The 16,702-nt window shown below is 38.2% G+C and overlaps 1 protein-coding gene across 1 annotated transcript; it reads left to right on the top strand.

Moving 5' to 3' along the window:
* The first annotated feature begins 11,979 nt into the window (after positions 1-11,979).
* On the top strand, positions 11,980-16,353 carry SOSTDC1 (sclerostin domain containing 1). The gene is made up of 2 exons (XM_004743401.3): positions 11,980-12,359; positions 14,900-16,353. The coding sequence occupies exons 1-2, from the start codon at positions 12,155-12,157 to the stop codon at positions 15,313-15,315; spliced, it is 621 nt and encodes a 206-aa protein (XP_004743458.1). The 5' UTR covers positions 11,980-12,154; the 3' UTR covers positions 15,316-16,353.
* Positions 16,354-16,702: the final 349 nt, after the last annotated feature.

Genomic DNA, 16,702 nt, shown 5'->3' with positions numbered 1-16,702 from the left:
TCCACTACTGTGAAGTAGTAGTGGAGCCCAGAGCAGGAAGCAAGAGGTTTGGGACAAGGGGTTTCAGGTGAACGCCCTCAGGCTATACCCAGGGAAGCTGGGTGTGGTCAGCAGGGAACTGGATTCCACCACAGTGGCTGGAATAGGAGAGGAGCTGAAGCCCAAGATGGCGCCCAGGACAGCTCAGAACAATGAACAAGTAAAACCATCAGCGTGATTAAACGGCAAACGAAAAAAACTGAAAAAATACTTCCTATTCATGATAAAGCATTAATAAGTTCACAGGTAAAAACCTTTCACAAATACATAAAAAGAATAAAGTAAATGCAATTTAAAAATGAAGAGGTAAGCTATCAAGAAAAAAAGCTGATGCCAAACATGAAAAATGGTCCCATTCATTGAGTTTCAGAGATGAAAATGTGATATTTAAGATACACAATTTTTACCTATTAAATTGGCAATTCAGTAAAAAATTATTCTTCTCTGTTTTAGGATGGATTGAAAGAAATGGGCACTTTTGCATATGGTTGATATATACCAATAGAATATTTTTGATGAGTGACTTGGCATTATTCACAAACGTGCTAAAATGGGCACATACAATAATATAGGAGTCATTCTTTTTATTATAGTTTCAGAACTTAAACTAAATAAAAATATGGAATAATTTAAAATAGCCAATTAATCAATAAAAAAAAGCTGTAAGTGCAAAAGAAGTGCTATGAGCAAAGAAATGAAACATGTAGTATTTCTTCCCCATTAAATTTTAAAATATTCTTTATCAATTAAATATCTGGGATTTTAAAAATTGGCAATGCTAAAGACTTTTAAAGATGAAACTTCTGCACCACAGGTTAAGTTTGTACATGAAGCTCTGGAAACCACTGGGCATCAGGTCCTGAACATCATGGAACCTATTTTAAGGAAACAACAAGAAATATAAATACGTATGCTCAAAGATACTTTCTTCAGTGTATTCAAATTATCAAAGAATTAGAGACAATTAAAAAATGTCCGTTTGAAATACAACTACATGCATGAACGTTAAGGATGAAATACTAGAGTTTCCAGGTTAAGTCAGGCACAGTATAAAATTCCTCATCATTGCTGCTTTAAGTTAATGCTAGCGCCAAGTTTTAACCAGAAGGAAAATGCCGATATATGATGGGAAGAAATATAAAATATCAAAAAGACAAAAACAAAGTTATCATGATTGTCAGACAATGTGATTACCAGGAAATACTGAGTCAACTAAAAAAGTATTAAACAGTATTAGTACTCTGGTCCGTCACAAGATCAATGATCAAATTCTGTAGCTTTTCAATCACTTTGTAAGAAATTCATTTCAACCGCAGTCTAAAACTTAAAATAGGATTATGACGACACTTAAAAAACACATAGACCAATGTGAGAAACCCCTAAAACCTGGTGCAAGGACAGAAAGAAACAGAATACGTGGGCAAAAACTTAAAAAATAAAGGAGGTGGGAGGTGACAGGTAAGTGTATGGCCTTGACCATGGTGATAGTTTCATAGGTGTGCACTTCTCTGCAGATCGTCACATTGTAGAGGTTACCTATGTACAGCTTTTTTAAAATGTCAATCATCCTCAATAAAGTGGGTTTTTTTTTTTTAAAGAAAATAATTTGTGTCTTTTTGAAGAAAAAGAACACTATTGAAATACCCTGACTCTGCCCACCCTTTCCCTCTTCCGTCCCCAAGAGGAAAGCTAGGATTTATGTAGCAAGAGTTTTCCCCATATCACCTCTATTTTCTCCCCCTCTTGGTCTCCTCTTCTCGCTCTCCAGTTCTCCCATTCCCTTATTTCCCTGTTCTTTTCTGTTTTTCTTTATTAGTTTTTCCTTCCATAGAGGGGATGGTTGAACCCTCTGGTTTGGCCCAGCCCTGATTTCAAGCCTGGCTTCTTCCCTCCTCAGTCCTCTGTTTGCTTTGAGTTGTGTTCACCCTACACTAAATATTTCTGAACTTAAAATTCTTCTACAATCCCTCACAGTTATCTATCTAAAACCCCAAGCCAGTTGGTGTCATTTCTTTGCTCCAAATTCTTCTAGGGGTCTACACTGACTTTATTATTATTTTTTAAAGACCTTATTTATTTATTTGACACAGAGAGAGAGCACAGAGGCAGGAGAAGCAGACTCCCTACTACTAACAGGGCTTGACCCCAAGACCCCGAGATCATGACCTGAGCTGAAGGCAGACGCTTAACCGACTGAGCCACCCAGGTGTCCCCACATGGACTTTAGAATAAGAGTCACACTCCTGAGGCTGACAAAATAGGGTTGATCATACTCTTGAGGTGCTTCTTCCTCCTGCCTCTCTTCTAACTCACCCATGGGAGGCTTTTCAAGCCAAGCAAGACAGTTTTGGTTTCAAAAACACGCTGTACTCTGTCTCACTGCCAGACCTTCCTGCACACACTATTTCTTCTGTCTAGAATACTGCAACTTACTTGCTTTTTCTTTTGCCTGCTTCTGTTTATCTTCCGAGCTTCACTCAGAATTCACTGCCCTGGGAATCTTCCGGGTCCTCGCCAGTGGCTTTGAGCTCTACTTCTAGTCTTTGATTCTCTCCTCCCCTGACTTCACTCCTCTCTGTAATTAAATGTGTGACTGTCTTTATCTTGCACCATGAATGGAGGGGAGGTAGCTTCGTTCTATCACTGCAGGGCAAGCCACAATCTCTCGTTCATCATAAGCACTCAGTCTGTGTTAGCTACAGCGATAAATGAAGGGGAACAAAGAAAGCAGATTATAAATCTCATGGGGGAGAAAAAAAAATAACTCATCCCTTTGGCATTGATAAGGGAAAATCAGTTTTTGGGTCGAGCATGGGGAGGTTGGGCAATGAGGATGAGGGTTGGAGATGTGAGTTCTTGAAAGGCTGTAGGCCTTGTTTTGAATCATAGGATGATTTCACTGGATCAAAGAGTGGTTTGGCAAGCAGTTGTTAGAGGAACACTGAAACAGTGCCAACATTTCTGAGCTGATCGACTCCAGAGTGAATAAATTTTAAGGAACTGTAATTACCACGTACATTAGCCACCTTTATAATTGGAAAGGTAAAATAGCACTGAAACAGCGCTGTAAATGACAACTTTTATGTGCTTAAGGGTTGCCTTTCAAGGCTCAATCTTAGGAAGATTTGATCTGCAGGGATGCGAGTCTTTCAAGTGTCTCAGCCTCCGACTTCCATGGTATTCGGAGACAGTCACCCCAGGGCGTGGCTGTGCACAGTTGTATTTTGTTTTGCTGAACTTCTGAGGCTAGCCAGACTCCCGGGACTACCAAGTATGGCAACAACCCCAGCAGGACATTCAGATGGCCACTAAGCAGTTTGCAATGTCCTGGCAGAAGCGGACTTTTCCCCAGCCTGTTTTAAGTTCTTCTTTGGCCGTTTGTCAGAGGAGCCTTGTCTCTCCAAGCACTGTCAGGCCAACAGCCCCCAACTGCTATATAAACAGGCTGCAGAATTAGACCTGAAGGCAATCACAACTTAGTTGACATAATAAAATTCTAAGCCATAAGACATTTTAAGGATCTTCTCTGTCTTTCCTTGTTGAAAGCAATTTTAATCAATGCTGCTTAATCAGAGAATAATGGTTAAATTGTTTCCATGAGATTTTTAATTGACTTAATCTTTTGCCAACCTTAACCCAGGCTAAAGCCTTCAGTAAAGATTGCAAAAGTAGCAATTAAAGGTAAAAGCAATGGCAAACAAAAAATTAAGGGTCATAATGCAGGCATGGCTTTTCCATAAAGAAATTATTTTTTCTCTTCAAAATAAACTATTAAATCTTTTCTTTTCATATTGTGTGTTCCAAACTATGCCTGATGTTAGTGTGAAATCAGAGTGATATAATAGATCCTTAAAGTAGTAAAGGCATGGTTTATTGTTGTTGGAATTATATTTTAAGAGAGCAAATGGATATCACAAAATTCCACATGTAACTATGTCAAGATAAAAGAGCACTATTTCAAAAGGGAATTTTCTCTTGGATCAGTGAAAAGAAACTATCCTCTTAGGGATAAAAAGTCTCCAGAATTGCAAGTTGAAAAATATCAAAATATATAAAATAACTTAGTATTTTGGAAATTGCAAATGTTTATGAAGATGGTATGAATTCCAAGGTAGGAGGTTAGATGTGTGAAAATATACACTAAATACAGAAAAATAGGTATGCATTTCTTTATACTTTTAAATCAATTTAATTTAGAACTCTGACCCTCATGTTCTTGACCAAAGCCAAAAACTGACTGAGTGACCCAGGCGGCCCATCAGCTAAGATTTTTAAATGAGATATTCAGATACGCATTTTTAAAAGATTCTGCTGGATCTTCTTATGGAGACTGCATTTTAATGTGATTAAGAATGGAAGATGAGAGATCATTGAAGATGTTAGTTACAGCAGCCCAGGCAAATAATGATGAAACCTTGAACTAAGCCAGTGACTATCTAGGCAATAAAAAAAGGGGATGTTGAGAGATGTTTATTATTTGGTTTCACATAAAACACAAGGCGTACGTTTTATAAACTTGTGGAAATATATCTACACAGTAGTTCATACTCCTTGGGAATTACTAAAAGTAAGGAATTAGACTTAAAAAAAAACCAAAAACCTAGGAGCAGGACTAGATGACAGTGGATATGTAAATCACAGTCTTAGTGCTACTTGAAAAAAGATTTCTAAGCCAAGTTCTATCATTATACTCTAAGAAAGCACCCTACTGAATTTGCTGTCAATCACTGGACAGATTTCTTGAGCTCTGATTCTAGTTATTTCTTAGATTATTTCTTGAGTTCTGATTCTAGGTGTCAGATTTCCCTTGGCTTCTGACCAGCACCCTAACCTCATCTTAACCCAGTCTATACTCATTATTAAACTCTAAACTCTTCCAATCCTGGTTCCCTCAGTTCACCTCAGTCTTCCTGGTTACCCAGCGTTAAGACTTTGTTTTTGCCTTTGTCTTCATTTCCAACCACCTGCAAACCTACCTCCTCAGTGTCTTTAACCTCTGTCCTACCTTTTCCTTTTTCCTTCCAAGTTCAGGATTTTATTTTTCACCTGAGTTCTTGAAATAATGTGCCCCCTTCCTGTGTTCCAGCGTAACTCTACCTAACCCATCTCCTACATTGTAGCTAGATTCAGTGTCCTGAAACAGTGCTGGCCTTGGCCTTCCCCTGCTTCCCAGGGCTAGTGGACATTGCAGTTAACGAGATCACTTGGGAAACTCTTTGTTATTATCTACTAAAGCTGAATATTCAACACCCTCTCATCCATTTCATGACCAGATTTATATCTAACAAAAGTGTATATCCATGGATGCATCAAAAGACAGGTACAAGAATGTTCATAGCAATTTTATTCCTGACATCCACAAGCTAGAATCAATCCAGTCTAAACTGGATAAATAAATTGTTGTCTATGCAATGCGATAGTACACAACAATGGTGAAAGTCATTTTTATATCGAATACTGAAGTAGGCAAAATTAATAACTGGTTTCAGAAATCAGGATAGTCATTTATTTTAGCATGGAGGAAAGAGGTGGTTACTAGGAAAGGGGACAGGAAGGGAACTTCTGGGTACCAGAAATATCAGTCACATTACCTGGGTGTAAGTTACACAGTGTTTTTACTTTGTGAAAATAAAAATAAACACATACATACCATACACGTCCTTCATTGGTTCTCCATTGTCTACCAAATTATATCCAAACTTTCAAACCTGCAAAGCAGGATTGTAGTCAATAACCTGCTCCAATCTACCTTTCCAATCAATGTAGTCCCGCTCATTTTCTGTGTTCCCTACCACATTCCCTTGGATCCAGCTGTATGGCCCCTTACACCGCAGCTCATCTGTACGTAACTTAGAAGCAAATTACTTCATTAAAAATATCAGAATTGAAAAAAATTAAAAATTAAATTAAAAAATTTAAAAAGTAGATCAGAATTGAAATCAGAAATTTCTGCAGCACCTTAATTTCCCAGAAAAGATCGCAGGGGTGTTGAGCCAACTTTTCTACTACATTCTTTTTGTTCTCTAGTTTTCTGACATATCAAGGAACTACAAACTACCAAGTCACTACTAGTGATGGAAGGACCTAACCAATTTAGGCTCTGCCAGGAGGCCTGTTAGTACCTGAATAAGAGATTCCCCCAGAAAGAGTGAAGCCATACCATGGGCTGCCAGGGCTAGGAGCCTGACGTGGCTCCTAGAATGGAGGATGACATGGAATGCTCCTGAGGTTAGTGGGCAACAATCAAAAGCACAGTGATCAAAAAATCTTGCCTCAATCTGGGTCAACACTGATATCTATGAGAATCAGACATGGCTGCCAAAGTTTCTAGTGAGTGAGGCTATCACTGTAGGTAGTAATTGTCATGTCCATCTCCATGGAACTTTGTTCCATTTATCAGTCACTGGAAGACATGGAGAGTATCCAGACCCTAGAGAGAAATAAATACAAGAAAAGAAAATGGGTTCAGGTTTGGGCCAACTGAGTTAAGCTTTAGGGGCTGGCTGCCATCAGGCTGTGCAGACTGGAAGATCGGGAGAAGAGTCCTAGTTAAACAGATTAGGCAACTGTAATGGAGACCAAGGGGATAGAGGACAGGTGTATTCTAGAGCACTGCATCTCAACCTTCAGCATGTATTACAATGACGAAGAGAGTTTGTTAGAACACAGATTACTGGGTTCTGTGCCAGAAGATTCTGACTCAGGGTCTGAGGTCAGGCCCAGAATTTGCATATCTAACAGGCTGCCAGGTAATATAGGGTTTTAGAACAACTATCAGTCTTGTGGAACAAAACTAATTCTAGCTCCCACTAATGGGGACAGGCTATTTAATATGCTACCAGCTTCGGTCACATTGAGTTCATGGACTTGTGTGAGTGCAATCAATGCACAGTGAGAACATCAGTTCCTGCTATGGGAGGTAGCAAAGGCCAGTGGGAAGGATGACTTAGTACTCTCTCTAGTTTGTACAATTGTATGGAAGACCCGAATGTCTTCAGCTGTTCCCTAGAGCTTACTTGGGGGGTTTTCCTTAATAGTAGCTCGCTGGCATTTTTAGGATATTTACAGGAGAATTTGTGTAGACCTATAGTTTATAACCCAGGACTATTTTACACACCAGGACTATATTTGGCAATGACTGAAGATACTTCTGTTGTTCGCAGTTGGGTGAGGGAGGTGCAGTTAGTGTCTGGTGGACAGAGCCCAGACATACTGCTGAACACCCTACAATACACAGTCATTTGGCCCAGAATGTCAATAGCGCCAAGTCTGAGAAGGTCATCTAGAAATATATCCATTGGAGTTGGAATTTCCACTTGGGTTTTATTTCAGGTGACACTGGGCATTATGTCAATGAATGTTAACACTTCATTGAATGAACACTTCATTGTCAATGAATATTAACATTTATTCTACAAATAATACCAAAAAACATTTAAACAAAATAAAAATAAAAAAACGACTAATAAAGGTGTTAAAGGAGGAAGGAAATCGTACAGAAGGATCAAGTTAAAGGGGAATTCCTTTAGTGGATTTCTAAATAGGAGCTTTTGGGAAAGGGGAAGCAGCAAGCTCCATGTCTCATTCAGCTTTGCAGACTCCGGCCTACAGCATCTTTGACAAATATTGGCTCAACACATAATGATATGAAATGAATAAAAGATGTTGATCCATGCTCTTTTTAAGGATTTTTATGTTCAAAGTTTCTGTAGTAGTTTTATTTTTCTTCTAAACTAATGATGGTCAACTATTTTGCCAGTTAACAAGCTCTATCTTATTAACTGGAACTCTCTGAACATAGTAATCCACAGAAGACTAGATAGAGCTCATTGTTGCTTTCAGTAAATATATTTTGTTTATATTTATTCTGGTTCTTCCCCTGTCAAAGAAAAAAAAATTGGTCAGGCTAATTATTTTTAAGCAAAAAACGTTTATACATTTTTTATTATTTATTTAATCAAGCTAAACAATCCTTCCTTTTAACTTTTGTTCTCCACCTTAATTGAGTTAATTGTATTTGTTGGAGACCTCTCTAATCTTTCCAAACTCATTTTTAAATTCAAAGACTCTAATGAGAAACAGTACTCTTAAATTCATGTTCAGTGACTGTTTCTTCCACATTTCTTCTGGGCCAGGTTTTGCGCTAGACACTTTCATGTTTTTTATTCTTCATGAGGTACGTATGTGTGATCATGTTTTACACATGAAGCAACTAACTTAGACAGTGTCGGGAACTATACGTTCAAAGAGATTATGAAGAGCAGAAATAAGATTCAAATTTAGATTTTCTGACTCCAGTGCTAGGAGTCACATAAACAACAATACTATTTAGAGCATTAAAGTTACTTTCCAGCTTCTGCACATCAGACCAATAGCAGTAATTCTTTATTGTTATTTGATAGTTAATAACAGAACAACATTGATGCCCAGCTGAGGACTGGAAAATAGGTTTCAAAGCCCCAAGAACGGAAGTTGCCCAGTCACCATATTGAATGGTTTCAATCTAAAGCTTCTAAGGCTCTAATGTTATTCACAAAATTAATGGTTTAATTACTATATCTGCATTTTTAAACAGATAATATCATATTATCTATGAATGTGTAACAAATTACCCTCAAACTTAGTTTAAACAACAATTATTACTTATAGTTTCTGTGAATGCCTCTGGCTTGAAGACTTTCATAAGGTCACAGGGCCTATGCCAGGTCTGCAGCCTCACCCGAAACATTGACTTTAAGATTTGTTTTCAGACTCACCCATGTGGTAGTTGATAGAATTCAGATCCTCATGGTTTATTTGGCTGAAGCCTTCATTCCCTTGTTGGTAAGAGACTTCCATTCCTTGCCACTTGCCACAGCTCTTCGCAGGAAAGCCTCCATCATGGTAGTTGGTTCCTAGCAAAGCACGAGAGAGAGCTAGAGCAGGTAAGGAAGCCTGAAGTCACAGTCCTTTGGTAACCCAGTCGTAGAGCTCATATCTCATTACTATATTATGTTCATTAGCAGTTAGTCCCTGGGTCCAGTGCACACTCAAGGGGAGCAGATTGCTTCAGGGGTGTAAATACAATGAGTAGAAGGGTTTTAGGGGCCATCTTTATGATTGCTTGCCATAAATATTCACCAGTGTCTGAGCATGTGAAAGCGTAGTTTTTCCTATTTTTCCTTTTTAAGATTTTATTTATTTATTTGACAGAGTAGGCAGAGAGGCAGGCAGGGAGAGAGGGGGAAGCAGGGTCCCCGCCGAGCAGAGAGCCATCGGGCTCTCTGAGCAGGGCTCAGTCCCAGGACCCTGAGATTATGACCCAAGTCAAAGGCAGAGGCTTAACCCACTGAGCCGCCCTGGTGCCCCTCCTCTATTTTTCTTGAACAACTAATTTATCCATTTATTCAGCACTATTCATAAGATAAAAGTCATTCTTGAATCACAGGGCTTTCAAAGCTATCAGACTTTCATCAGCCATCAACATCACTCTGGTACAATGGCTGGGGTGCTGACTGCAGACTTGAGGAGGTAGACAGCAAGAAAGCTTCCTTGGTCCTGGTTCCACCAAAAGTGACACTTGAAGGAAAGACTGTATTAGCTTACCATGAAGGGAATGAGGAAAATATTCAAGGAAGATCTTCCAGACAGAAGGAGAAACGTGTACATACAGGGTTTTGGAGATGAAAAAGAACATAGCTTCTCAGGGGAATACTTTCTTAATCAATTATATTAAATATTTTACCCATAGAGTTTGTGGTTATTCCTAATGAAGTAGTTTTAAACTGGATAGAAGAACTGTTGATATCAAATTTATGATTTTTTTCTATTTTATCAAAGTAGTTTTCTAATTTGGTCCCCAGGAATGTATTGGACCTAAGAGCTCAGAATTTTTCCTGTCCACATGCACCAACTCTATTGCTCTTGTCCCTAATTTGCTTCTGCCTGAGGTATTATCAGGCAGAATTCTAGGTACAGATTTAACAATTATAAATAAATTCAGTCAATATGATTAACCTACCATAATAAACTGCAAATTATAGTATCTTCTCCTCCTCTCTCTCTGTGTCTCATACACACACACACACACACAATAGTAATTGGGAAGAGATTAGATTACTTTGACCCTCTTACTTCCTTTAGGCATTAGGTCTACTGGTCAATTACTTCATGTAATTAATAGTAAGTACCCTGATAAGTAGTCTAAAAACTTCTTCTGTTAGTATTTTAGGAGGATGCCTGTTATATAATCGCCATGTGCATACGGTAAACTGGTATTTTATTTTTCAGAAAGGATATTAGAACAAATGACTAAATTAAGATAGAGATCTAATTATTATTAAGCCATAGACATTAAATTGAATTTTTTTACTTCAGCTTTTGACATTTTGATTATGTAGAATTTTGAATATGCAAGAGTAAATAAACAGAGTATCCACCATCCAGCCCTCACAACCATATGGCCCGTCTTGCCTCACCCACAGTTCTAACTAACCCCTACCAAACTATTTTTGAAGCTTATCCCAGATACCACATCATTTCATCAAAGAATATTTCAGTATAAATACCTCTAAAAGAGAAGTAGTTGTTGATTTTAAACAACAAAATCACAATAATACTTTTCTTCTAAAAAACTCTCATAATTTCTTAGTATTATTAAATAATTAGTCTTTTATTCTTAATTTTACTTTCTTTTTATAGTGAGATAGAGAGAGAGATAAACTGCAGTTCTCCACTAGGGTGATTTTGGCCTGCAGGGGATAGTTGGCGAAGGCTGGAGACATTTGTTGTTATAATGGTGGGGTGAGGCTCTACTAATGGCATTTAGAGGGTAGAAGCCAGGTGTGCTGCTAAACACTGGGAACAGCCGCTCACAACAAAGAATTATCTATCCCTCATTGTCACTAGTGCTACTTGGTGACATGGATGGATGGATGGATGGATGGATAGATAGACAGATAGATATGATATACCAAATCTCCATGCTATGAAGTCATTTTAGTAACCACACGAAGGGCAAAAATGGACCTAAAACTGAAAAGAGGATTCAGGGTGTGTAATTATTCCAATCAAAATGTCCCATAAATCAGATGAAATTACATGATTTTTTTTAAGTGTTGGAGAATTGCCGTGTAAATGGCACATCTGTTGCAGATGTGGATACAGAAGTTCAGGAAGGTTCTAATTTCTTACGTGGGCAGGAGAGTTGAAGGAAGCAGTGAACAAAATACTTAGTAAATACAGGTAGAACGTGTGTTCTGCAGCACATGAAAAACCTAGCAAAAATTATTTTGAATCTGCTTAGCAATAATCTGTCAGAAATGGCTTTTTTCATGAATGTTCATGATTGTGACATATTTTTCAGATGAAAACTGATAGTAGTTACTTGAATGCAGAAAGGGCTGTGCTCATTACACAGAACCCCTGGCAATAATTTACCTAGCAGAGCAGCAGTTTGTGCAGATCAAAGCTGCATTATTTAAGTGTGTCCAGGGGGCAGATCTGAGCTCCGTATGCCTTATACTTTAAAGGGAAAAATGTATACATATATTGGTTTGCTTCTTGAGAAACAAAATACGTTTAATAGGTGCTCCGTGCAAGTCCCACAAAACTCACACGAATTCCACCTAGTATCTGGGACAAAAGGGCTCGCTACCCTTACTCTACTCCATACTCTAAAATCTGAGGGGGGAGAACAGAACAACTGTGGGAATGTAAATCTCTTCAAAATACACAGCAGTGTATTCTCATTTAAATTAAACCCGAATGCGAACTAGATTCAGGAGAGGAAATGGCAGGGGAGATAGTCTGGAGTTGCTATACAATGTGCCTGCCTGCTTCAGCTCCCAGAAACTGATGAAGCACAACTCGGAAATTTCAGGCAATTTGTATACCAAGCTCCTCCTTTTCTGTAGTCTTCTCTTCCATTGGTAAAATTCTTTTGCAGGGTCATGTAGGGATCCCACCCCTTCTCTGTGTTTTCACTCTGAAGCTCTATACAACTTTACACCTGAATGAACGCCAAACCTCACTGGATATATAAAGGGAACCTTGAGGAAGAATTTCACAGTTACAGTGCAGAAGCAGAAGGAAAGGAATTAACCAGCTCTCCAGCCAGGCAAATCCTCTCCTCACCATGCTTCCTCCTGCCATTCATTTCTATCTCATTCCCCTTGCATGCATCCTAATGAAAAGCTGTTTGGCTTTTAAAAATGATGCCACAGAAATCCTTTATTCACATGTGGTTAAACCTGTTCCAGCATACCCCAGCAGCAACAGCACGATGAATCAAGCCAGAAATGGAGGCAGGCATTTCAGTAACACTGGACTGGATCGGAACAGTAAGTGTCTTTTACTTGCCTGGTTTGGCTTTTTCTCTCTCTCTCTTTTTTTTTTTTTTCTTCTTTGGTAGCATTAGCTTACATTCCTATAGAATTGTTTCATTGCTAACTAACCTGAACCATGTATATTTTGCTCAACAATCTGGGAGTAATCTACTGCATGTGTAGATTGGCATTCTTCCCTACAAAGTTAATATAACTAAAACAGTGGTTTGATAATGCAGGCGTGGACTTAAGTTCTATCAGACATCCAAAAGAGAAAATGTTTTGGGAATTAAACTGTTGCTTTTTAAGAAGGGTGCAAAATGAGAATTTTTTTTTTAAAGTGTGGTTCTAGATACTTTAAATTTAGGTGGTTTTCTGTGTGTTTTAGGACACGTACAATTGTGGTAAAATGTGTAAACATAACTAAGCAGAGTATGTATAGGAAATCACAGGCTTTCCAGAAAAAAAAAATGGCTCACACAGATTTCTCAAATATGTTCAGTGAAATAGTTCAGAGTTTTGATGATGATCAGTGTAAAAGAGAGATGTAACTAAAAATACTGGAGAATCATATTTTTCTAAGATGTTTACTTCTTAACCAGATCAAGATTTGAGTAATTGTTTTATTTCTATGAAAGGCTGGGGAAGCTTTTGTAACTTTAGAGATTTAAAATAATAACAGTACAATAATATTTTGTACAGTGAGGATTTGTTTTCTTTTCTGTTTGCTCAGCTGACACCCTAATGAACCACTAGTTAGAGGAATTCAAATTTTTTTCTCCTAACTTTTGCTTCACTTCTTCCCTTCAAGAAAAGTCCACATGCTAACAATCAGGTCTTAAGAGAGACACAGAGAAACAGTGCACAGGAAATCTGACACACATCTTTTGCTGCACTTCAACTCCATTCAACAGCTCAAAGTAGCTCTGACCTTTGAAAAGTCAAAGCAAATATGCCTGTGAGTGTCTTTCGAAGAAAACCAAGGTGTTTTCACTTTCATGAAGAGAGTTGCTTTTAGGTACACAGGAAGCATCTCATTATTATTAGATTACTGAGCAATGTGGTGGGTATGCATTGTCAATGAGCTGTCACTGTAAAAATGCCGAACGTCTATGCACAGGGGAACAAAAAGCTAGGCAACCCGGAATCATCTCTGGTTGTTTCCAGGTGCATTCCTAAGGCAGATGCAGGAAGGAAAGCTGGAATCAGTCACACAGGCAGAGCAAGCACACTGACCAGCCCACTAGTTTGCTCTTTTCATTTTCCTCCTGCACTGTGTACGGATGTATGTGTATCTACAGAAGTTGTTTTACAACTACTACATCCCTTTAGGCTACATCTGTCACCTCAGAAGTACTGAGGCAGAGACACAAAGTATAACTCCTAAGTCAGTATCTCCTTCCAATTAGCTTTAGATTTTCCACTTCAGTGCAAGGCTACTTCAGTGTTTCTTACAGTTTTTATCTTTCGAATTTCGGCAGTCTATACTTAGAAACGTTCTTTTTTTTCTGGCTAACGAGCTTTGATTTCTTTTCAAGTTTCTTACAGGCAATTCTCCTAGAGTTTAGATAACAAAGCAATGGAAAGGAAAACTCAAATATTTCAAGATTAATTTTTGCTTTAATTACAGAAGGCACGTAATCAGAAACAGCCAATTAGAGAACATCCTTACCAAATTCAAATAACTAAACAAAAAGTTTGCCATGACCAATGTTCAGGAAAGGAACACCATGGTTCTTTTCGCAGTTGTAAATCAGACATGTTAGGCATTTTTCTGCCATAAAATTTGTGGAAATGTAGCCAAGTTGTTATGGCAACCATACGTTCCTGATTTGGGGGTCTTTTATATTCTTCAAATTTTGAGTTGTAGTGACATTTTGCATTTCAAACATTTTAATATTTGTTTTTAAAAGATAGCTTGGGAATTTATGTTTAAGATGTAGAGTTATTAAGTTTGATATGCAAAATGTCAGACTTTGTACACATATGTATGTATGATTCTCTGCAGATGAATTTTTAATTGAAACAAAATATTGTAGGGAGCATATGCATTATACACAATATTTAAATACTTTCCACATTTTCCCAGTAGATTAAAAAAAACCTAATTAAAAGCACTTGCAGATATTAACTGATATGACCTGTGAGAAAAAGAACATTAAAGTATACTATTTTTTAGATTACTAAAAGTGAATATTTTACACAAGTGTAAGAATTGCTTAAGCCTTATTGGGGAGTAAGTTTAAAAAATGGGGTTTTCAAATACTTTAGTAAGCAGTCAGCGAATATTATCCATGAAAACAGAAATCAGGCCTAGTTTATTTTGTTTCAAAAAATGTATAGCCATGTAAACCGATCATTTTCATGAAAGTCTCTCTATAACCCCCCAGGCAGATTTTTACATTGTGAAAATAAAATAGGGGTTCGCTTTCTATTTAACAATTTGCTATGCTTTGGATACAATTTTTGTCATTGCAGATTACTTTTTTTTTTTTTTTAATCAAGTGTTCATTTGCTTCTTGTCTTTAATGCACATTCTTTTCTTTTTCCTGCAGCTCGAGTTCAAGTGGGTTGCCGGGAACTGCGTTCCACCAAATACATCTCCGATGGCCAGTGCACCAGCATCAGCCCTCTGAAAGAGCTGGTGTGTGCCGGTGAATGCTTGCCCCTGCCGGTGCTCCCCAACTGGATTGGAGGGGGCTATGGAACCAAGTACTGGAGCAGGAGGAGCTCCCAGGAATGGAGGTGTGTCAATGACAAAACGCGTACCCAGAGAATCCAGCTGCAGTGCCAAGATGGGAGCACACGCACCTACAAGATCACAGTGGTCACCGCCTGCAAGTGCAAGAGGTACACTCGACAGCACAACGAGTCCAGTCACAACTTTGAGAGCATGTCGCCTGCCAAGCCCGCCCAGCACCACAGAGAGCGGAAAAGAGCCAGCAAATCCAGCAAGCACAGCCTGAGTTAGAACTCAGACTCTCCCAACTAGACTGACTCATAACCATCTGCTTTACAGATTCGACTGCTTGGAAGACTCGAGCCTGCCATTGCTATTTTGTTACTTGAAAATATATGCTTTCTGCTTTGATCAAACCCACCAAGCTGTCCTAAGTATCAGGACCTTCTTTGGTGTAGCTTTTCCCTTTCAAAGTTTTCAAGATGTATGCATATCCAGGAGGGCGATTTGCATTTAAATCCCAGGCAACCTGCAGTTTTAATTCCCCATGGTACTCAAAAGACTGGTGGTACTGTATACATCACTGAATCATTACTTTTTAAACAGAAAATGGCTTCTCCGTCACCCTCCACACCCCAACCCATCCCCCACTCCCATCCCTAACAAAACCCCTTCAAAATTAAAAAGTTAAAAAAAAAGTTGCCACGAATCTTCACAGTAACACTTCAGAAAGGTGGTTTTTCTTTTCTTTTCTTTCTTTTTTTTTTTTTTTTTTTTGTAATCTCCGTGGGAAGAGTTTAGCAGCCATGAGTGATTTCCTTTGAAAGAGGGCAAGATATTGTGACATTTCACTTCAGAACTCAGCCCCGTAGCTTTTGACAGTCTCATAGTATGAAATTATACCCTGCATGCTGACCCTTGCTTAGAATGGAATGCCAGAAATGCATGGCAGCAGCTAATAAGTACTGATGAACTATTTATTTGTCAATGTTATTATTTAATGAGCTTTCATGTGATTTTTTTCAAAATGTTAATTTTTTATGTTTTGAAGCTTTTCCATGGACCTAAATATTTTCCTATATGATTTGTGATTGATCTAGGAATATGAGAATACGTGTTGTAGATATGTAAAATAAATATTTTAGTCTCCTTATTACATATATGTTGCATCATCAACTTTATCAATAGTATGGATCTTTTTAAATCAATAAGATGCTTTGTAAAGCTGAAATATGTAATACTTTTTTGTTTAATCTGTGCAATCAGAAGGTGATTTAACCTTCAATTCCATCAGTTTCTTTGAACAAAAATAAACACTGCTAAAAGCTATTGTCCTTGCCTTTAACATGTATGGAAAAAGTACATGTTTACAAAGATTAGAATATATGTAGCAAGGTAACTGATTTTTTTGATAAGGCACATTTTAGTTTTGACAGAATGCTTGGCAGAAGAGAGAAGAGAGAGGAAGAGAGACAATCTTTTCCATAAAGGGTTGATTTAAAAAGTTAGGAGGCAGAGTTCCTGGGTGGTTCAGTTGGTGAAGCGTCTGCCTTTAGCTCCAGTCATGATCCTAGGGTCCTGGGATCGAGTCCCATGTCGGGCTTCTTGCTAAGCAGGGAGCCTGCTTCTCCTTCTCCCCACTCTTGCTCTCTCTCGCTCTCTCTCTCTCTCAAATAAA

The sequence above is a fragment of the Mustela putorius genome, unplaced genomic scaffold (genome assembly GCF_011764305.1).
Source record: "Mustela putorius furo isolate JIRA1106 unplaced genomic scaffold, ASM1176430v1.1 tig00003845_pilon_pilon_pilon, whole genome shotgun sequence".
Classification (NCBI taxonomy): Eukaryota; Metazoa; Chordata; class Mammalia; order Carnivora; family Mustelidae; genus Mustela; species Mustela putorius.
The sequence above is the reverse complement of the archived record's forward strand: the minus strand, read 5'-3'. Positions and strand labels throughout refer to the sequence as shown.

Bases quoted from the DNA above. Each gene is read 5' to 3' on its own strand.
- SOSTDC1 (XM_004743401.3), top strand. From the start codon at position 12,155: ATGCTTCCTCCTGCCATTCATTTCTATCTCATTCCCCTTGCATGCATC. The intron at 12,360-14,899 runs GTAAGTGTCTTT...TTTTTCCTGCAG, and splicing joins CACTGGACTGGATCGGAACA to CTCGAGTTCAAGTGGGTTGC.